The sequence below is a fragment of the Athene cunicularia genome, assembly GCF_003259725.1.
Source record: "Athene cunicularia isolate RWA chromosome 4 unlocalized genomic scaffold, athCun1 chr4_part3, whole genome shotgun sequence".
NCBI lineage: Eukaryota > Metazoa > Chordata > Aves > Strigiformes > Strigidae > Athene > Athene cunicularia.
Window position 1 is genome coordinate 14,093,323 of NW_020799100.1, and position 23,817 is coordinate 14,117,139.

The 23,817-nt window shown below is 36.5% G+C and overlaps 1 protein-coding gene across 13 annotated transcripts in view; it reads right to left on the reverse strand.

The window, feature by feature from the left end:
* The window catches only part of KLHL13 (kelch like family member 13), an 88,035-nt gene that overhangs the window by 20,839 nt on the left and 43,379 nt on the right, over positions 1-23,817 (reverse strand). For 10 of the 13 annotated variants that reach the window (XM_026848256.1, XM_026848258.1, XM_026848253.1 and 7 more), the window contains 3 exons: positions 5,988-6,129; positions 3,958-4,090; positions 3,613-3,809 (listed from right to left, as the gene is read on the reverse strand). In XM_026848256.1, coding sequence (XP_026704057.1) covers positions 3,613-3,809; positions 3,958-4,090; positions 5,988-6,129 — 472 coding nt within the window. Of the gene's footprint in view, positions 1-3,612; positions 3,810-3,957; positions 4,091-5,987; positions 6,130-20,850; positions 21,196-21,444; positions 21,540-23,817 lie in introns of those variants that run through there. The other 3 variants (XM_026848255.1, XM_026848265.1, XM_026848254.1) reach the window with 3 other exon arrangements.

Here is a 23,817-nt window from a genome sequence, read left to right on the forward strand (position 1 = left end):
TGTTATGAAAGTGTAAAGCACAATTATAGTAGGAATAAAATATTCTTATGCAGCTATATGAAAGGTACAGCCAAGACATTAATTTTCAGTGTTTTGGAACGTTTTGTTTAATCACAGTATAACATCCCCTTCCCCATTACACTGCGATTTTCCCGAGTGCTGTAATTTACTTGGATAGGTTTCGCATCTTTCTCAATTTTGTACACTGCTGCTACTTTTGCAAAACCAGCATTGGGTGCTCTCTAGCACTCCCTACTCTGAAAACATTTCCAAGGCATTTTTATTAATTTTAATTACATTATGGCTCATTTAAACGTGAACCTGGGAGTAGACCTAGTGTATCATATAAATATTTAAAACTAATACTAAAATTAAGACTAAAAATATCTTAGGAATTATTCCAGTGTTTCTCTGGGAGTTTGTTCGGCTGCAGAACAAAGATTATCAGTGCAATGGGCTACTTGACAGGAGGAGTGTAAATGCAAAACAAATAAAAGAACACTTGTAAGACAGCTACAACATACACCATTCTTTTAAGATCTTACTATTTTTTACACAAATTAAGCTGTTATCTTAAGCTTATGTTTTTTGTAAATATTTCCAATACCCTCTTATGAAGTAATACAATTACATTATGCTTTACATAAACTCACTTCCATAATCTCTTTAATAACGAACTCCCTAGACAATTCAGAGACAATTAAGTATGTGTCTGGGAATGGTTACATCAGCTTTCAGATGCTGCTCTCAGCTAATTTCAATAGAAATAAGCTCAAGACTTGCTCAGAAAACTAATTTAAATTACAGAAATGTTCCTTCAATAACAGAGTGAAACTAGTATAATGGGGAGTAACCTTTGTAAAGCTAAGATATGGTAATTAAAGCAAAAAACTCAACCCATATCCCCACCAAGTCTTGTTTCTGCTCCAACAAATTAGGAAGTAAGTTAATTCAAAAATTCTTTACACAAGGATGTTGACAACATAACTAGGCTAACAGCACAAACTTAGTTTTGTACTTCCTGTACAGTTACACAATGAATAAGATTATGTTCCCTTAGATACCGGTATAAAAGAGAATCAATAAAATTAAGAAGATTAGTACATCTTCCTGATTCTTTCAAAATGTAGTCTCAAACAAGATGATTCTTGCTTCAACCAACACAGTGACTGAGACAACACTGTCAATGAAGGAACCTTCAGAAAACAAGAATTTAAGCATTTTAAACAGTGAAAAAATTCTTCCAAATAACACAATCTAAAACGGAAAGAAGCCGTTTCCCCCAAAAAAGCAAAATAAGCAAACAGCTGCCCTATCCAGAAAGTAGAAAGGGCAACATCAGAGGCAGGCAGCCCCAAATCCCCGATTCAAAAGAACACCAAGGCCTTATTCCAAGCTGGTATTCATAGGAACATCAACCCCAGAGAGGCAGACTGCATCATTCTGAAGGTAAAAAAACCCCTGAGCAACATAAAATAGGTTGTGTAGGATTTAAGTGTACAAGATTAATGAAGCATTACCACAAGATTTTCAGAGAACTGGCCAATTAGAAAATATGGCAAATTTAAAATAAAAACAGTAGCATTATAGAGCCTAAATGCATCTAACACGTTTCTTCTGAAACAGATAGCTGCTATTAGCAGCTCGGAGTCCTCTTGTTTGCATAAATCCCAGTACATGTCTTCACTGGGGAGGTCACATTTCTGAGCCTGTATTCTGAAGAGCAATGAGAATCCCTGCTTCTTTATTTCTCAGTACAGATTATCAGAAAGCTGAATTCCAAATAATACTATAATTCATGTAGAACACATCAGTTTCCCTGTCACAGGTAAAGTGACATTTCTAGTTTGAGATATAAGCAATTAATATTAACTTCAGAAAACCTCCAGGTAACTTCAAAATAATGCCAGTGTCTCTCTAGGTAGAACTGCTTTGACAGCACAGCTCTTACAGCTCTCTCGTTCGGCAGCCCCACAAAGTAGCTGTTCCTTATTGCTGACAAGACAAGGAGTTATATTAATACAAGACAGCAGGGCAAGAACTAGGAAAAGTACTGATACATCCTATGTTAGCATTGCTTATATACTGTGTTTAAGTTAGAAAACAGGTAACAGTACCCGTATTCTGAGATTGCACTGTTTTAACTCTAGAAATAAAGTGAGCATAACTAAAGCATACAAAATGTATGCAGTGAGTAGACTGTAACACTAGAATAAGTGCAGTCGTACACTGAGACCCTGAAACCTCTGATATCTCAGATTTAAGTAAAAGATGTCCAAAAAATAAAATGTCTGAAAATTCCCCCAAAACTTATCAAGTGCGTGAGTTCTGCTTAATAAACAGTAAGATTAAACAGAGGAGTATAAATTCAATGCTTTTAACAAGAGGTTGGAGCTGGATAAATGGGAGAATTTTCATGTCACATCTCTTCCCTTACATGCCTTTTCCCACCCATGAAGACAGAACTTAGGAAAAGGCTTACACAAGAAGCCAGTTACCACTTGACAAGCTGAATCTTTTAACAGCTTTCCTGCTTTTACAGAAAAACAAGTTTGCTTTTAATACACAGAAAACTGCACAACTGTTTGACATTCAACTTGAAGGGAGCGTGGCATTCATCTCCAAAGCACAGCCTCAAAACAAGACAGGACACCAAGTCTAAAATAGGGAAGGAAAGGAGGAAGAAAAAAAGGTTATCATCAAAGTTACCCCTTCCCCAAGAGCAGGTTCAGGACCTGAGATAAATAAAAATCAGTAAGGCAACTCTAAATGATAAATCAACTGTACCACATTGGAACTACAGTACACTGCCTCGCAGGGCAAACTTTTTATTTGCTCCAAACGCACAAAAGCAAAAGTGCTCCATAAGTATTATTATTTTAATTAACCATTATTGGTAGAAGAGGAGAGGGTTGCTAATGTGGGGCTGTCCCCTCCTTACAAAAGCACTTATTTTGGTGATTGTGAAAAAATATTTCCTAGCAGGCATTCAAAGTCATTTTTAGTTGCGCAAACTATGGCAATCAACATAAAATCGTTGTAGCTACTCTTCTCATATAACAAACATTTCTGTAACACCCCTGACTAGTAATTCCTTTAGAGAATGTATTATTCTGAAGGACTGTGACCAACTTCACTGGTTTATAAAGATGACGTAATGGTCTCTAATGTTCACTACAATTGTGGGCTTCATTCCTCAAAACAAAAAGGTTTCAAGAAAGTGACAGACAGCAACAGCAGCTCACTCTTTTATTATTTTTTCAGTTTAACTCACCAAGTAGCTTTCTTATGGAAGGATACAGAGTCTATGGGCATGAACTAAGAAATGTAGTAAGGAATCTGGGAACTATGAATATTATTGGTGCTACATCACTGCAATACACTTGTGGGATAAAATTTATATCAAACTCACACTGTACATAATACTAAGAAAAAAGAAAACTACAAAGCAAACTTGTTCTCTGTGAATCTGAATTATAAATAATGACAGCTTTTAGAAGTAACTTTGACTATTACGTAGTCATTGTTCCTATACCAAAAAAAGGGAAAAAAAAAAAAAAATCACACCAAGGCCTTAATCATTGTAAATGTGAAACAAATAGAAAGTCTTACCCCAGAGATAAGAAACACTTTACAGAAGTCCAAAACAGGTAAAATCTGCAAAAAACTGGCAGCTTCCAGGGTGTCCTGAAGGTTGTCCATGTTAAGGGAAAGTTTTGCAGTATAAATGAAATCAATGATCTTCTTTAGGCCTATTTTGTTCACACCATGAAGCTTAATGCACATTAAATCCTGTTCCTTCATTCCTCCTAAAAAAAGACATGTAGGTAAGTTTATATGATCATTTTTATTGGGTTGAAATAATTTCATGATTCACACAAACCCTGAATGTGTCTGAGTGTACGAAGGATGACAATTTGGAGACAGCAGTATGCATTACTTTAACAAAAACACTACCTGTGAACATAGCCTTGAAGTAATCACTTGCAGAAGCCATCATTGCTCTGTGAACAGGAAACACTTCATCACCATCTCCTGGAACAAGCGTCACATCACAAAGCAAACCTTCCACTCGCAGTTGGTCAAAACCCTGCAAGAAGAGCATAACATGAAGCATCCATATGATTTGGGAGTAGGAATCTCTTTCATTTCCCTTATGTAAATACTTCCTTTTATGTACATATGTACAGTAGTTCCAAAAAGTCACTAAGAAATAATTTTGTCATTTTACAGCCATTATCTCTAATGTATTCAATGATAATTACTCACTGGAAAACAAGCAGAATAATTTTTGTTGTCCAGAAATGGTTGAAGAATGCAAAGTACCCCAGGCCTTAGAAAATAGCTTTATTCCACTAATTCCACTAAATAAATTACTTCCAAGTAGTGACTGACACCTTTTTTTTTGACCTACTCTTTCTGGACACATATGCATTCTAGATATATTTCTGTTCCGTATCAGTTTAAGTGCTTTGCAAGCTGAAAGGAAATCTGTCACCTGGTTACATGATTATCAAATTTATTACCAAAGTTTACATGGAAAAAGCTCCAAAACAAGCTCATATTATGTATCTGATCTTTTCTGAATTACTTATAATGGCTAAATGTAATAAAAAAGAAAGTCATCTACAACAGCACCCTAGAGTAAGATTTTCCTCTAAAGGTATGCCTGGTTGGGGCTAATGGAGGATGGGTGGAATACTCGCCTCCTTCACACACTGAAGAATAGAAGCTCAAACATAAAACCAGACATGTCTGGCATTTTTCTAGCACTAACAAGAATGTAAATATTTCTTTATAGATTTAACACTTTGAGAAGTCTTGGCATCAGCCAAATATCATTTAAAATTTAAGATACCTTAAAGCAAGGCTGTATATTTAGAACCACAAAGGTAAGTAGAAATTAATATTCAAATGTGTCACACAGAAAAGAACATAGTGCAAATTTAAAAATGAGCTATTAACTCCAATAAATCAGAAGTCAACACACAGGATTATATAAAACTAATGTATTTCAATGACTGGACTTGCCTGTAGTTCCTACAAATAAGGCTTTACAACTACCGGTTCTCCATTCACTCAAATTTTGGAAAAAAAAAAAAATTGAATGAGGAAGAAATAAGCTGAACACTTTGCCTAGTGTTCAAACAAGGGAGAGCTATGCGCAGGCACCCAAGCCTTAGAAACTAAAAGAATCACTAGCTTCTCTGAATTTAAAAAAAAAACTTAAAAACAACAGCAAAAAATCACCATCACATTGTCCCAAAACTTAAGCAATTCATTTAGGCAGCAAATCAAAAAAATAAGTGGCAGTTCTCCAAGCAATCATGTCATACAAGTCATCTGCACTCCTGAGAAAGACTGCACTGGAAAACCCTAAGAGCTACGCAAGCTTGACTCTGTATGGTATGTAAAAGCTCCAGCAGAAACGAGAAGAGAAAATGACTTTACTTTTAAATTCTTAAGGCTTCAGAGAGCATAACATTTTTATTCATTAAAGAAATGTTCTACCATATGGTAGCACCATATAGTCAGACCCAGCACAAGGCGTTACAACAAACCTGGCACAGTTCTGTCACCTTAGGGATGTGAAGGAGCATGGAGCTCCCCCCATCACATCCCTAGGGCAGCTTTCACACAGGAGATGGTACAAGTGTTTGCCTAACGTAACTACATTATTATATTCAAGTGAGCTTCTTTGATACAGCTGTCACTTCACAGTTTATATGATATTACCCCTTAAAAATTGAGAGTGGACAGGGATACAACCTGAAGAAAAGGCCAGGGTTTTTCTCCAAGCTGTTGCTACACGTCAAACCTTTAACTAGCAGGAAATTACAAATACTGGTTGCTTGTTGTCATTGTCAGTACAGCACACTAACATGGGGGTTTTCTGAGGCTTTTTAGGAATTATTGAGTGGAGACATTGCTTAGAGTAGCCAAAATTCTCAGTACAGATCAACAATGACACAAAAATTTTTAATTACCTGTAATACCACAGAACTGTGAGTATTGCTGGTGAAAAATCTTGTGGTCCCTGTCTTAGAAGACTGTAGATGGGCAGAGATGCCCATATCGCTGCTACCAAGAGATACTTTCATATGAGGATCCTCCTCTTCCACCAGAGATCTAAGAAGATTAGAATAAAGAAACCTTAAGACCAAACTCATTTTCTTTCAGTGCTCTTGTGTATTAAAACGAGAGTCTTCTGGGATGAAACATAACAGCATAGAGGCTATAGGTTCAAAATCAGCAGGTGACAAGAGTAGTCCTTAGTGGTCCCCTTCAGCTAATGTAAAAGATTGAAGTGTTAATAGTCCCTAAAACAGCGTAACTTTAAAAAAAATTATTTTCAGCTAATGAATTTTTCCTTTTCCTTCCACCCCCACCTCTCCAAGTAAGACACTTCCACATTATCTTATTTCTAAATGTGCTTCCAGTATCGTAGGATGCTTGCAGGGGTTTCATCCATTTTTTTCAAAATCAACTATTTTACCAGATTGCCAAGGAAAAGCTGAGAGACTAAAACTCTTAAGTGTAATGTTAAAGTTCAGTAATTTTATTCTTACAGCTTCCACTATCTTGCTCAAGTATGAACTAATAATAGAAAATATACATAGTGGGGTTTCAAGCTGTAACTATAAGCTACCTTTAGAAACTCACAACTAGAACAACTCCTTTAGGACATCATATGCAGTATTTTGCAACTGCAGGCAACCACTTCATAATCTTAATTTAAGATTTGTTAGTGTGAAGTCAATACTTATGTTTGTGATTCCAAACAATTACTGTCCAAATCTAGATAGGAAGGGCTAATTTTAGGTAGAATTGTTAAAGTATTATTAGCCTTCCATTTTAATCTTGAGATGTAAATTAAGTTTACATAGAGAGATATGCATACAAAATTCCAACTAACCTAACCTGTAATTATTATAAAATGTAAATAAATTTCATCTCCAGAAATATTAACAATAACTAGTTCCTATAATTTCCGTGATCTAATGTACTACCTATTAGCATGCATAGCACTATAATGCATATATATATGTAATATTAATTAGCAAACATAAGCTGTTAATTCATAGATGAAGACATCTTCATTATTAATAAAGACTCCATGCTTCACAAAAAGATTTGCAGCACTGACATAATTGCTGCTAATCTCAGACACAGGAAGTTTTTCAAATTTTAAACATGCAGGTAAAAACACTGGCCTCCAAGCTAGTTTCAGAAATTACTTTAAGTGACCAGAACGTGCTTAAACTCCACCACCCCATTTCACCCTCTCCCAGTTTTGACTGTGATCACTATGTAAAGACAAATTTGGAGTTTGTGGATGAAAAATAATTTTCATAAAATTCTTGTTAAAAAAAAAAGTTTTGTTTCTTTTATAAAAAAAAAATTTACCCCCACCTTCTTTGGTACATAGACTATGTAGAGCAGTTTCTGAAACTCACACATTACTCAGACAGCACTGAGGTGCTTTGTTCAAACCCATGGGCACAGAAGGTCAGCTATGAAAACATATTCAAAACAAATTCACCATTCAACAGCATACATGGGTTTGAAACCATGAGATTTTATGTACACAGACATAACAACAGATTGTAGGAACAACAGTACATCTAAACAGCTTTGGCTTCTAAGGTAGCAACCCAATACTCAGACATCTGAAAAAATTAAATGCGGATGTACTGCAGCATGAGAGATTTGTGTCATTTTTGAACCAGAATTATCTCTAGTTCATAAAAGAAATGCAGAGTGTAATTTAAATAAAGTTTTACAGGGTGTACATTCGAAAAGTGCTCTCCAAACTATCTTTGGAATCCAACAATGTTACACAGAACCAAAGTAGTTGCTAGCTCATGACCTAAACCATTTTTATTCACCTTCTTCTGGGGTGTTGTAGGTTTGGGTTTATTTAATGCGATTTAGTTTTAATACAAACACATCAAGGAAAATCTAACACAATTTCAAAGAACACCCAGTCTCTAAATTTGCACACGTCTTTCTAAGAACAAATGTAAAATAGTGGGTAGAACTTGTAAGTATGACTGGAAAGGAACTGCAGACTCAACTGGTATGAATCTCCCTACTTGCTCTTGAAAGGTCTTCCTGAAATGTCAGATCAGATAGCCATTTTACAAAGATGCTTTTAAATTACTTTCTCTAAACTCTAAAGAAAATAGAAGATGTAAACATCAGTTAAAATCATTAGGAAAAGAAACATACAAGTAAACCAACATTCTTGGCTGTTTGGAGTGGGCTTTTTACCATGTTTGCCACATGCACCATGCTACCTTATTTCTCTACAGTCAGCATACTTCATAAGTTTTACAAATGAAGGCAAAGACCTTGACCGCGATTCATTTATTCCATGAATGGCAGTGATACTGTAAGCATTTTCCTGAACAGGCCATCTTACATACAACTTCCCAAGCTTTGTCCTAAGAGGTCCTCTATAGCACAAGATCCCTTGTTACAACTGCACACCCAATACAGAGGATACAATATATTTCAATATATTCAATGCAATACTTAAAATCATGCCAGGTGTGGCTATAAGCAGTTATTTCTCCTACCTGATTTTCAATACATAATGGACAGTTGTCCAATACCTATATCACACATATAAGCACAACAGCTCACAACCTGCTGCTCTTCTGCAGAAAAGATTTTCACTATTTCTCCTCCACATTTGCCGTTACGTATGCGCAGGAACTTCATATGTGAATCAGATATTAAAAATGCCAAACCTCCACAGTATAAAAATCCACAAGAAAATAAACTGTTTATGTTACTGTTCTAGTCTCAAACAATAACTCGGCTATGTATTACTCCACGAGAATAAACATAACTAGATATTATTCATATACTGGTTATTGCTTTATATCTAAGCAACTATGACATTTTTTTTCTAAATATGGTTGTGTTTGGAGGGTTGATTTTTTGTTTTTTTTTTTTTCTTTTGTTTTTAAATCCATCACCTTTTTTTTACCTACAGCTTATTAGTGTATATGTAGGAAGGCAGAATACCTCTCCCATCATGCAGAAAGTGACATTCAGGAGCTGTTTTGACAAAAGTTACAATGCAAGTCAGCAATAAGACCTGGCAACTGCACGCTGATCCCTGAATCCCAGCCTTGTGGCATTCACCAAGAGGGAAAGAGCACTCCTGGAGCAACCAGAAGTTATAAGTTTGTCATTGGTTTTGCACCAGTTTCAGCATTTATCTTCACGTAACAAGATAAAGACATCTTTCTAAGACAAAGTAAAAACTGCAACAGCTTCTACGCACTGTGTTCATCGCATTACACAAAAAACCAGCAAAACCCCAAGCACTGTATCATATACAACGAGAGTGATTTAAAAGTGTTCTGCAAAGAAATTTTAAACATTCAGAATATAACTTTTGTCTGGGGGGCCGTAAAGGGAATATTCAGAAATAACTCTGCCATTCACACCCAGAACAGACGGGTAACAAGCTTTATATCCCACCAAATTCCCAGCAAAAACACAGGACATACATCTGTCTTGTTTGGACACTTACCAAAGGCGTTATTTACATTCATTAACACAGGTCTGCTGAGCACTATAATTAATTAGATAATAATGAATGTAAACATATCGATTTTTTTTTTTAACTTTAAGTATAGTGCATCACAATTAAGCATACTACCAAAGAAGAAAGCTAATACATTTTCTAATTAATTTTACTGTTCTGATCAATAGAAATCATTAAACAAGAAGTGCAGAAGTAGCATTTTTAAGCAGAGTTAAACAAAAAAGTTGGAGGAGACGGCTAAAACTACAATAATATGTAGCGATAATTCACAAGCTGCTCTAAATATGGATGATAACACCACGGTGTGTTGAACATTATAGCGTTAAGAACAAGAGGATGCTGGAGTTTAATGTGAAATGAATATTAACATTGCAATCGCAAGGCAGAGGAACTGCCTCACTCTTTCTGCAGCCTCTGGGAAGCAGTGGCTCACAGTTCAGAGAAAGGCACCGGAGGTTAATTAGTTGCTATCACAGAATAAGCTGTCAGTCAGAATTTTCTTTCTAACCTTATGTTGATTCTTTCAAGTACAGCATATTTTTTTCCCCAGCTATAAACGTGCTTTTCTCATGACTCCAAGTTAATCCTCCAAGTACTTCCAAGTGGTATTTTTATACTGATGAAATATGGAGTGTGCGTTACACGGAGATTAATGATATATCTTTATTTCCTAACTTCCTGACAATTTTCGATTAAGACAGATTTCTTGGCTTGTTACCGTTACAAAAAAAAAGATGTAAGTTTTCTTTCTGTAGATGACTGCCCACTAGATTATTTTCCATTTGTTTTCTCTCTACAGATAATTTTAAAAATCTTGTTCACCTACTAAAAGGTACCTGGACACCCTCTTTAACAATGTGTACAATTAGTAATTGCTTTAGAACTAGAAAGACCACCTTAAGACAAATGTTGAGCTATACAAAAAAGAATGCAACAATAGTTCAACAGTCTTGCAAAGCTAGCAGAAAGCTACAGTGACTTTTTGGGGTCTGATTTTGGAGAATTTGTTTGGGTTTTAAGGGGTTTTTTGTATCACAGGCAGAGGAAAACCATAGCTAAACATCACCCTAGTGGAGAAAATAGAGTTCAGATTGGAAAAATCCAGTAGTATTATTTAATATTTCAAGGATTTGAAAGATACAAGTTCAGTGGCTTTTAAATACTAACAGGTATATAACCCCCTAAATCTTGTCACAACACAGGACAAAATATGGTGGGGTAACAACAAGAATGTTTAACTTCTGTTAATGAAAAAAAGACTGGAAATCATCTCAATAGGTCTTCATGAGTTTCTAGGGTTAATTGCTAGCCCCAGCACATAAAGAAGTAGCACAAGTAAATATCTAGACTGGCTCAAACATTAAGGAGCTTAGTATTCTAGGAGAATACTAAAAAAGTAATTTGAAAACACACAGACTGACCAAAGTATTTACAGCACTTCTGTCCACTACTGCTCCCAATTTTGTCTCAAATCTCTACAGATTACTTGCAGTAAATTATGGAAACTCTGAACTGACTTTAAAGGTGAAACTGAAATATGCAAACAGCAGGAGAGCCACTAAACCTGTGACCAGGATGGGATGCAAGACCCTGTAGTTTGACTCACAATCTGAACCTTACTCAATCCTTAGCTGAAGGCTTATTGACAAACACAGGTGCCCACACAGAATCATGGAATGGTTTGGGTTGGAATGGACCTTAAAGATCACCTAGTTCCACATCACCTGCCATGGGCAGGGACACCTTCCACTAGCTTGGATTGCTCCAAGCCCCGTCCAGCCTGGCCTTGAACCCTGCCAGGGAGGGGGCAGCCACAGCTTCTCTGGGCAGCCTGTGCCAGGGCCTCACCATATCTACCATAATTGCTATTTATATGTTCCTCTAAAATATGCTTTAAGCACTGGAACTTTCCAGTAAACACCGATATTTAATATTTTTTAAAAATATTTTTTTAACTGGATGGAGTTACAATATGATTCACAGAGGCAAACTGCTTTATAAAGCACTTAGCAAATATTAACCTGTTAAAACAGTTCAGAGGCATCCAGGTGACCCATGATAAGCAAGGATCTGAAGAAACAATGACAAGTTTTATTCTCAACTAAAACAGTCAAATTATGGAGCTGCCATTTTGTACAGAGCTCAGTGGCAGGAATGAACTAAAACAATATTCTGTTATGATGTTTTCTTCAGAAGTAGGTGAACTCACTCCCGTGCAACAAGGCAACTATGAATATTACCGGGGATTTGTTCATTTATATCAGTAAACCATTGATCTGTTTGAAACTGTCAGAGCATAGTGTGCACTCTTTGAAAACAAAGTAAGGAGATCAGCCTACAGCTACAGATATTTTAGAGTGCATGTTCTCTGATTTATTTAAAACCCACAGTCTTTACATAACTTAGTAAAAGCTTGCCAAAGCCATATTGGCCAGACAGCGAATTCTTAATTTGGTGAAGCTCAATAGCTTGTTTTTGAAAGGATTATAACCTTATTTTCTCTGTCAAATTACTGTTCAATGAACCATGACTCCAAGTGTTCTGGTCACTGGTAAATGGCATCTTCAGCAATCACTCCTGGCATGTGCCAGTGCTCTGGTATTTATAAGCAAACAAAGAACCAGATTTCAATTTTTTATTAAGATATTCTTACTATAAGATAAACCTTCACTATTTTATAATCTATCAAAAATTCTGGTATATTACAGGGCCATCCTATTTTTGTGGCTATAGATGTAGTTTGCTGATGAACCTCTTAATGAAAAGGCCAGTGAAATACAGTGAAACTTTCATTTACGCTTAGATATAGAGTAATTCTTTACTTTGTATGCATAATCTGCCTACAAGTATTTTAGTATGCTTAGTCTGCCAAAAAATAATTTAAGTATTGACTAACTTACTGTCTTCCTATTATGAACAGATGTTCCAGCTTTGTGAGTAATGAATTTAGGAATTCCCCAACAAATTACATGGCCACCTAGGAGCTCAATAAGCATAACTGATATGGCAGCACTGTATGAAAGAAAATCTTATAATGCTTCTATTAAGAAATTAAAATATTAATATCATGCAGATGAACAAGTTACACAATCATGGTATTTCTTCCATTCCGTATCTCTACCCATACAATTTCAAAAAATCCTTTTTTTCTAGCAAAAGTTACTTTTCCATGTCCTTCCCTAAAATAACATCTCATCTTTTTATTACTATTTTTTAGCAGGAGTTTCTAACAAATCCTTGTGGTATCCATAACTCAGTAAAACTAGACATTTAGAGTTTCTTAATTTTTTATTACAAAAAAACCCCAAAATTTTCTATAGGAAATGCAACTTTACATTTTAAAATAGACATATGATTCCAGCCAGAAGAAAAAAATAAAACCAGAAGGTAATTTTTGTTCCAACAGATTGACAGAGAAAGTTAACTCCACCCCTCTTAACAGACTAATCAACATGTTTAGCAAACATCAGTTCTTGCTTTGGGGGCATACAGGGACTGACAGAGGCTGCTGCTAAAGATCTGAAATTAGGATGAACATGAGAACAGCACTAAAAGGCAGGACCTAAAATCACTTTGTGTGTATATCATAAAGGTGATACTCACAAGGTGATACTCACGTCTTTTTTTCCTTTATTATGGCTGATAGCCCCATGCTATCAGCTTCAGATGTCACTGTTTTTACCAGTTTACAGGCTGTATTTTTAACAGATGAACTAGAGGCTGATAACGTAACTAGAAGCACTTTGCATTTATCAGGTTACTTCATTTCTATAAAATGCTGTTCTCGTGAAAGGAGCCAGAAGTTTGCAAACCTTTACCTCAAGTGATTTAACACTGCATTTTAACTGCTCACCTTGGGCAATGCTCTGATGTTTATATTTGAATATCTCACTTTTTACACCTAACCTTTTTTATAGATTAGAAAGATAGCAGTAGCAGCAGAACATCTAAACATTTGTTTAGTAACTTGATACTGAGCTCTTCTAAATCTCTACTTCAGGAGAAAAGCATAAAATAAAGCTTACTGTTTCTTAAGTTATAAACCAAATGGTGTTCCTATATCCATTTTTCACCTTTCCTCTAAACTAAGAGTGTTCTGTAGGAATAGAGAAAACCAGTGAGAAGTAGCATTTTGCTTTCACAAGGCTCTGGCCAAGGGCAGCAAGAGAGCAAGATACAAGCCTTCCAAGCCCCCACAATCAGAGAAGGACAAATACCATTTCTGTACACGTGTAGATGAGCAGCAAGCAGAGGCAGGTAGCTTGCCAGATTTAACTGCTGTTCAGACACAGTTACAGCATGAGATGCTCATTGCAGTGACCAGCTTAAGAAGGTGACTAAAGGGGAAATAAGTCCTGAAGCAATGTAGCCTGAGCACCTCTGCAAGCACAATCACCAAAGGTAGCAAGGCCACGAGGTGAACAACACGCACAAACTGACTCAAAGGACAGGGACACTGAACATTGTTCAACCATGGACAGGCTCAAGGTAAGCTGCTTAAGCTACTTGAGAAGCAAAGTTCTGGAGACTAGTGCATAAACGTTAAGCCTTTAATGTTTGGGTTTTTTTTTTTTAAATCTGGTCATGTCTCATTGGACTTCAACACACAATCACCATCTTGACAAAAAGTTTCTGCCCAGGCAAGCCCACGATGTCAACAGAATGATGACTACTACTAGAAACACTCAAATGATTGAACACACAATCACTGTTCCAAAGGCCAGTGGACCTGTGTGGAACGAAGGACAACACAGATGTGAGGATATTCCCAGCATCACTTGAACCTTTTTGTACCACTTCCTAGCAAGGCGAAACTATGAGCAAAGCCAGCACGAAATTAGGTCCCACAAAGCCAGCAGAAGGGGACCGAACAACACCATCAACTGTTTCGGTACGGTTTCCCAAGGATACACACAGAGAAAACATTCTCCTCAAAATTTCTTTCTTAAACAACTAAACTATCAGAGGTCTCAAGCTGTTTGCAGCTTAATTACAGCCCGCTGGTTAATTCAAATTTGTTTTTCACAGAAACAAAGCAATATTTGGCTCAGTCATTGCTATAAAGCTTTTGTTCCTAACAGTATTTAGTCTCTCTGGGAGCCTTAGTATCACATCCACATTTATCTATTTGACAAAGGGTTTACATTCATCGAGCCATTTGTAGCTTAAATTTGCAGACTCAGATTGTTTAATGATGCTAAATTAGAAACAGTTCTCTGATGACTTTTTGCCAAAGTTGTTGTTCATCTATGGATTTCTACTATTAAAAACAGAAAAAGCAAAGCAAATACACATGATTTGTATTCCTTCTACAGAACCAGAACTACTTTATTTCCTTGACGAGAAAAAAGGTAAAATACAACAGTCACTCAGAGGTTTCACAGTTTAGGCTGGACTGGCACTGTACATCCTATTCCCTAACCTTCATATTTGGTCTTTTCAAAAGGCAAGTCATAATTTTTGCTAGGCAGCTTAGTACTTCCTATGCATTACTGAGCACTTAAAAATATTTTGCACGCACCAGCAGATTACAGTTTTACCTCATCTGTCTTTAAAGTTACTTTTCATACATATAGAAACTGTTAAATTTGCAGAATGGTTCTTTAAAGACAAAAATCTATATATGTCTCAGGTGACACCTGCACGTTCAAGATTTGGTCATAGAATATATATTGCGCTGTATTCCTCTTAACAGATTTAGGCCCCCCCCCCCCAAGTAGCATACAGAATAATTTTGATAGCTTAAAAGCCAGCAAAGGAAGGAAACGAGATTCTGACTTTAGGGTTTGGTAATTAACTCCTGCTCTTTCTGCTGCCTAGGTCTTGTTCTACCATTCCTCTTGCTTTGTCACTTCTCACAGTTGTTTTAGCATTCCTTTATTACAGTTTCCTGGGGGAGAATGTAGGGGGGCATTAATTACTTCAAATAATTTTTCCCCTACATAATAAAGAGTTTAAATCTAAACATGTCAGGTCACAGGTGTGGGTGATTTGTCCATCCCATGAAAAAAAATACATTTTTGCAACTTAGATATTGCAACAATATCAGTCACTGCTGGACAAAATATTACAGCAATAATATAGATGTGTGCTTCTACTTTAATGTTATAGCTACACATTATTACACTACAATTCCCACTATTACCATTTAGAACAAGTGACTATTATTTTAAAACACCAATATTCACCAAGTACTTTATGAAAATCCATAGGTATCCCCATCCAAGCTTCAACAGAAAATACTGCATAACACTAGAAAAAGCCAGTGGGTAGAAAGTGATTGCACAACAAGAATTTTCCACAATAACAAGGAAATAATGGCAAAAATGACAAACTGGCAGAACTGACATTCTGACAGAATAGGCTGAGTAACATATTCAAGACAATTCAATAAAGATGCTTTAGCATGTCACAGCATAATGTCAATACTGCAATATCATGCTACATAAGGAGGAGAATGTAATTTTGAGGACCTGTAAACCACAGCATCACCTATAAAGGGTTGCCTAGAAAAAACACTAGCACTGAGAAACTTCATGACAGCCAGGTTTCGATTTTTTTCCTCGTTTTTGCCAGTTTATTACTGCAATGAAATGTCACAATTTAAACAGAACAAGCTACTGAAGTGCCTATTATTTTAAAAGCAAAAGTAAAATCAACAACACCAAGTGAGAACTCCACATACAAAATTGCAGGGATTAAAAGCAGTCTTCTATTTATAATACATAAACCCCTTCTATTCCCCACCCACTCAATTCATCTGTTTGCATGGATGGTCAGATTACTTTGGGGGTGACCTGCACGTTAATTTTCAACATGTTGAAACTGGAAATATCTAGGAAGTAATTAAAATGGAAATGTTGCCAAAGACAGGCAAGTCTGTTTTGGTGTGAATACCCTGCAGTCTGTCAAACGCTCAAGAGCCCAACAAAAGTCTTTATTAACTAGAAATGGCCAATAGAGACAGTAGACACATACAGGGTGGTCTCACAAAAGAGAACTAATACAGATGGTGTGATGAATTAAGCATACACACCTTTTCTCATTTAAGTATATATCGCTGTATAGCATAAATTCAAAGAGCTCATTGTAGAGCAAATCAGAGATCTTAAATAAGACACAAAAGCATTAACTATATAGCCTATATAAGCAGCTAAAACTAATGCTGATTACTCCAGAGTATTAAGAATTTATTCTACTCTTCTCCATTTCCATTACCACAAAGCATTTCTCATCAGAAAAATTTCACAACTACACGAGTCAGGATATACAGAGTGTGTTGCAAACCCTTTGATAGCAATACATTTGGAATATCACATTCGTTTATTTCTCCTTAGTTATTTATGAACACACATGAAAAGGATAGTTTCATTTAAAGTATCAACACACTATTCCATGTAAAAGGATAGAAGGCACTAACTTTACAAGCAGATTATTCTGCATTAAGAATTTTTTAAATTTTGTTCTTTTTAACCATGACATGTTGGAGACTAAACACATTTAATTGCACATTTAGCTTTACAGAAACAGCTAACTCACTCTCACATGACATAGGCTTATAGAATAATCCTTTATCATAGTATTTTTGAAAATAGTATTTTTCCATTATTGAATACTTTGTAGATGTCCACCATAGTACTTCAATCTCCAGAGTTTCCACAAACATTTCATCTGTTCATGTTAACGGAAGACATGCACAACTTTGGAAAAAATATGAATGACGTTGCTAGTGTGAATAAGAAAGAATTCTCCTCTTAGTTCTTAATGTATGAGATGTGACCCATGAACAATCATTGAGATGTATATTCCTTTACACTTCAAAGCTGTTCTGTACAACCAAATTCTGAACTGTTCCTCACTCTCTCTGAAGCAGTGCTTCAATTCTTCTGCTTATGTTAGTCACTGGGGTTTTTTTTTGTTTTTATCATGTGGCCATCAATAGCTACGATGCCAAAGAATACCACTTTTCCAAGGCAGTATTATTCATTTTGTCCTCTCCTCTGATGCACTTGCTGAAACTGCTCACCTGCCCACATAATGTATTAAATCACCCAGGTCTGTCCCCACAGTCAACATAATCGCAAATATTGATATGATTTCACTAGTGGAGCATAAACTTGCTGTAACAGCTTTCATACTCATTTTGACAAAAGGAATTCATATTCTAAACCCAACACCATAAGTTTTCATGAAAGAAAATGTAAAAGCAGCTTGACAAAGGCATGTGCATGCACACATACTTGCACATTCCTAACTCCTGCACTAAGCCAGGCTGTGTTACACCTACATATATTGATCACACATCAGTGCTCCAATTCTAACACTATCTAATTTTCCCTGTGCAATGTCACTGAACCTCTCCACCGACCAGTTCCACCAGAAGCCAGAGGATGTCTGCACTCCCCTTCAGAGGGACCCTTCACCTTCCGTGTAACATGAAAAATTACCTCTTGCAGATGGGATATCCTGAAAATATCCCTAAAAAATAACTGGTGGTAAACAAAACCACTAGCTAAGAGGCAGCAATTCACTGCTGCTCGTTCCCATTGACAGGAAAGTGGTACCACACCCAGCAAAACCAGCTGTAACAGAACCACACCCTCACCTACAAAGTCATCAGCTCAAGTTCAGCCAGTCCTTTACTTCCTATTTTAACCAGCCACAAGTTTCTCACAGCAGAGAATGCTCTGGGACAAGCTCTTTATACTCATTCCCTTGGACCTTGGGAACTGCCACAAACTTTTCAAGGACTAAACCGCCCCAGCTGAGCAGCCTGCAGTAAATTGTTTTACAGTGGTACTTCGTATGTTGATGCCCGCTTCATTCAAGAAGCAAACATGCTCGTAATCACCAGTCTCGGCATTCTAATACAAGGAAACAAAGCAGACTTCAGGTATTGGGTAGACAGACAAAAAAAACCCTATTAATAAAATCTGTGTGTCCTGACAATCAGTTTAATCTCTGGATAAGTTGCTTCTGAATCATAAGCAGGATGAAGCTTTTAAAGTTAAGGTCAACTTTACCTGAAAAACTGGAATTTCAAGTACAAAAAACCCCATTCACCTTTAAGACCTCTCTACATTACAAATTATACTACAAACCTATTTTGTAAGATTAATATGTCAAGTATTAAAGGGATTAAAAGCTCAATTACACCCTTGTATAGTCTAGATTCAAAATAACAGCTACAGAAGTGTTCATCTGTGAATCAAAGTTTTATGGTCATTTATTTTACATCAATATATGTTCCATTTCACATGCCACTTATTACTGAATCTTTTACTCAAAACATAAGCTTTTTGCCACTGTGCAGAGTACTACTTATGAAAGAAAACTTATAAATATGAATGTGAAAAATATCAGATTGTAACACATCAGCAAATTTACTGTAATCTCTGCAATGAAGATAAGGAATACCATCACTTATTTTATTGGTCAACCTAAATTACAAGGTTGGTTTTATCAGTTAATATACACTGCCTAATCAAATAGGTGCCATTTTGTCATGTTTCTCATTTTTTATTATAAAGTATATGAATAATTTAACCTTACATTTAAGAGTCCTGCTAATGTCAGGACTGTGTGCCAGTGAAGAAACATCTCCATAAACACCGGGACACACTGACTCATAAAAAGATGATTAAGGCTGCTGATCACATATTTCTCATGCTCTAGATAAGGTTAGCATCACATAGTTAAGCATGATCACTAAACCTGTTCACATACATTCAACACAGTGAGATAATCACCTACATGATCTCCATCATAAAAGCCAGAGCATACACAGAGCTAGATTAGCAATTTAAAAGCAACATACAAGAGAAATGCTCAGTTTCAGCAGCTGATAGATCAGACTAGACTGCTTCTGATTTTTCTTGCATTTAGTAAGTACTACAGTTTAAAAAACAAAAGCATAACATAGAACGCTAAGGACAGTTTCCCTGAAATAGGTTCAAAAGCCTCACAACTCTTTTTTTTCATCTTTGTATTTAGTCATGTTTTTTAAAAACTCAGAATAAGTAGCAATTTATTGGAAATAGCTTATCTTCTGGTAACCTTAAGCACATTTGATGCATCGAGTGAGTGAAAAAGATGAACCACTTCCATGAAAATTAACCTTAAATTGGAACATGCACAGCATTGGTTCTACACAGCCAGGTTAGCTCCTTAAACCCCAGCCTTTCTGACTGAGAACAATAGTGACCATGCATACAGTGTTGTATTGTTTCAGCTCCACTGCTTCTCAAGGCAATTTCAGCAACAACCAAAAAATACGATGTTTAGAGGACCTGTAAATACCTATTTGTTACAGCATATCCTCCCTACAGTAGCCAAAGCAAAAACCTATCTGCAAGAAAACAATACAAGCTTAAAAGTACTAATATTGTAGGTATTAGGCTGGAATACTACTGTAAAGTAATAGTCTTTAGAGTAATTTTCAGATAGGGAAATCATCTACATTGGTACTTGGGCATTTTAAAGCAACTCTTACTCATTTTGAAGGAGCTGCTTCCTTAAATAAAGGCAGAAGCAATTCAGTACCCTATGCTCAGTTTTATTTCACAGAAGGAAAAAAGCCACCTGTATATGCTAACACAGAACTCACAGCAACAAAAGGTGAACAAAAGCTCCATCAAGATTTGGCAAGACAAAGGCATGTTATTTCCATGTGTATTAAAATACTCTTTTATGTGAAGCTACTTCACATGGACAAATTGCGTAACTGTATAAGTATTCAGATATGAACAATTTATATTTATGTTTTAAGCTCTTACTGTAACTTTGTAAAAAGACATTCAATCTGTGTTAAGGCTAAGACTTAAGAATAAACCAAGACCAAAGCAGGATGATTTCTTATATGAGAAGTTACACGAACAGAAGTGCAGTACAATACAGCAGGTGATTTCATATTTAATTTCAAAGTGTAATAGTCAGGGGGTGGAAATGTTAGCATATACATTAAAAAGAAAACCTGTCTCAAAGCTTAATTTGTCAATTCAAGATCATCTCTACAAATTAACAGTAACACGAACTTTTCAAAAGAACATATACAGTATTAATACGAACATGGCTTATTCTGCACAATTTCTCTACATTTCAACAAAGAGGGAAAGACTCGACACAACATCCATCATGAAACATCCAGGATAAAATCTGGGGGGTCTACATAGAAAACAAGGTAAAATTCTGAGTGCCAATGTCATTTCATATATAACAGGGTATTTTGCCACAGGGTAGTCTCACAAAAGCAATCCCACCTTATTATCCTCATTTCTCTCACTTACATGTATGCTGGAGAAAGTGGCGATGACCTGGATGTTTTAAGCACAGGAACTGGGAATTTCCAGATAGCAGGAGAGCTCGTTTTCCATTTCAATGGCATGTTGTCACCACGGTACTACAATAACAGTAAACAGCGTTTCCATAACAGACTACCAACTAGGACTTCCATTCCACACACTACTGACACAGCAGTGGCTGCTGCTAAGAACGAGGAAATGATTCTGCCAATGCCCTTAAACCGATGCTTCCAATCTGTAAAACAGGGCTGCAAGGCATCTCCTTTTAAATCCTGCTGTCCCCTAAAGCAATATGATGATTCTATCCTTCTAACTCAACAATAGTGCCACCTCGTTAGGGAAGCGCTGACTGCAGTATATGTTTTAAAAAAAAAAAAAAGAGAGACTGCACTGTGCACACCAGCACAATGCAGCTTTATTTAATAAAAGCAGCTAATTTTTAAAGAACTGTTTCTGATGCTATTGTTCTACCTTAACAGGGACACTGCAGCACTGTACTATATTCTCTTCCTATTAACCTCATTTCTGACCAATGGAAGCAGAAAAAAATGGGTTTCATATGAAAGTGAAACAACATACCTACTCAGAATACACTTGTCATCCTCTGAACATTCTTCTTTTGAGCTGCAACAATACAAATGGGATATAAATCTCAGCATAGCCTTAGGCCACGGCTAATAAAGATCAGTGACTAAATTCAGCAGCCTGTTTTCTTCCTGTGCAAGCTCTGACCAAACAATACAAGAATGCCATTATGGAAAAAGCCCATTGCAAAAATCAGTCCTTCTAATCCATAGCTAGGAAAACAAAATAAAGCACAAATCACTGCAGGTTTCTGCATGCTCTTCTAATAGCTTCTGGTTCAGGATGCTCTCATTTTCCTATTCTCATTTCCAGGGAGGATGAGCAAAATCTCATGCATTTTACAACATGCTATGGGAACACAAATATCACTCTGTCTTCTGCAGTAGAGAAGCAGAGAGTAGCACGCTGTTAATAGCAGTCTTTGTAGGGACGCTATCAACAATCTAATTCTCAACGCCCCCCCCAGCAGCTCACAAATTGCCTGAAGAACTGACGAAGCAGACGGTCACGCAGGTGTCCGTCAGGGACCACTCTGCAACTCTGTGCTCTGCTTGGTGACCTCCTGGGGCTGATGACAGTGGGGAGCATAGAAGGCAAGCTATTAAAAAGGGAAAGGAGAATTTAAAAGCATATTGTGCATAAGCACAGCAGGTTCCTACAGAAAAGAAGGTAGAGCTTCAACTATATTGACTCCCTTAGGAAATTTTTAAAAAAAGACTTTTAATGTACTGCCACAGTAGACCAAATCAACACTTAAGATGCTTAATCTAGAGAATTCAGAAGTCTTTGTACTGCATGACAATTTTTCTGTTCATCAGGACAGCTTAATCTTATCACAAAAAAAGCCAACACCCTGACACTCTACTCAGCAATAAAGAACAGAACCAGGAACAGAATTTCTATAAATTTAAACGTTTTAGTAACATTTAGTAACACTGATAGGTTTTTCATAATGGTGAAACCTACATTGTTAAGTTTATTTTGGGGATGAAAACACTGGGGAATAACTGCTGCTTGTGATCACTATTATTGAAAATGTTTGCCCAAAATAGTTTTGGGCATTTGAAGCTGTTACCATAACCACAGGCAAGGAACTAAAATAACCCAGGATGATCAGAGCCAAGGACTAATTCAAAACCTGATGCACCTATCTGACAAACAAGTGAGGAGCTCTTTCCCACTTTGACTAAGTTTTAAATTACACATGAGCAGCATTAACACGGGCAACAAATTTCACAAAAACTGATACCTGAATGCTGAACAGACATTTGCTGTGTAGGACAACAGCGTTTATATGCTATTAAGAAACACTAGCCCTGCAGAAAGCAAGTATGCAGTTTTAGCATAAAGAAGCCTTACTTTTATTAAAAGAACTCATGCATTTACATGCCAACAGCCATGCTTGTCTGCACGCACTGTAAATACTGCGTGCAACAGCCTCATACATAAACATAACACCAGACTACAAGATCATGCCTTAACTTTTAGGCCTTCGGTGCAGAGAAGTTGAAAGAGATGTTAGATAGCAGCTATTATAACCACAAAGAAAACTATCACAATTTTGAATTCATACACTCAATTGTGCTTTTGCATTTGCCATCATACGGAAACTGTCTTAAAAAAATAACAAGCAAATGCTGTTACTCCCTTCCTCATGTTGAGTGCACGGTCAGTACAACCAACTGGTACTGCAATTCTCTATATCCCTGCTCTGCCAACCCCAAAGAGCTGATAACCATTTTCTTTACTAACAGCAGCATTACTAACATAAAAAATAAAAGGCTAAGGACAATCAGTGGGTCACTTTTCAAAAAGTAATTCTTGAATACCCTTCTGACCAGTAAAATACAAGCCACCTCAAGCCACACAGTCATTCCAAGCACTGACTGGTATTTAAAACAATCAACACACACCCAGACATCAGTTACTTTTCACTTCTGACCCCAACAAGATCATTCACCCTAGTCCTCAAATACCTACTTCTCCTTTGGGTGCTTCTGTGACCATTTATTTTTCCATTTAATTTACAAGCAACCTAATTAAAACCATTACAGAATGAACAGTAACAGTAAATGTTTTTTTAAAGCATGAGTCCCAAGCACTGCCCAACTTAATCTCGTCCTACTGTCCGGCACATGCAACTTGATCAAACGGCCAATGTACAAAATGCAGAACTGAGGGAAGTAGCAGAGCCAGGTACTCTAAAAATAGGCAAACACTTTTCACTTGCAAAAGAAACGCCACGTGAGAAATGAATCACCTATCTGCACGTAAGGAAAAAGAAAATACATCAAATACCATTTTCTTCCTGACATCACAAATTGATTGTGTTTTACCAGGGAAAAGACTATCTAAATGCATTCTACA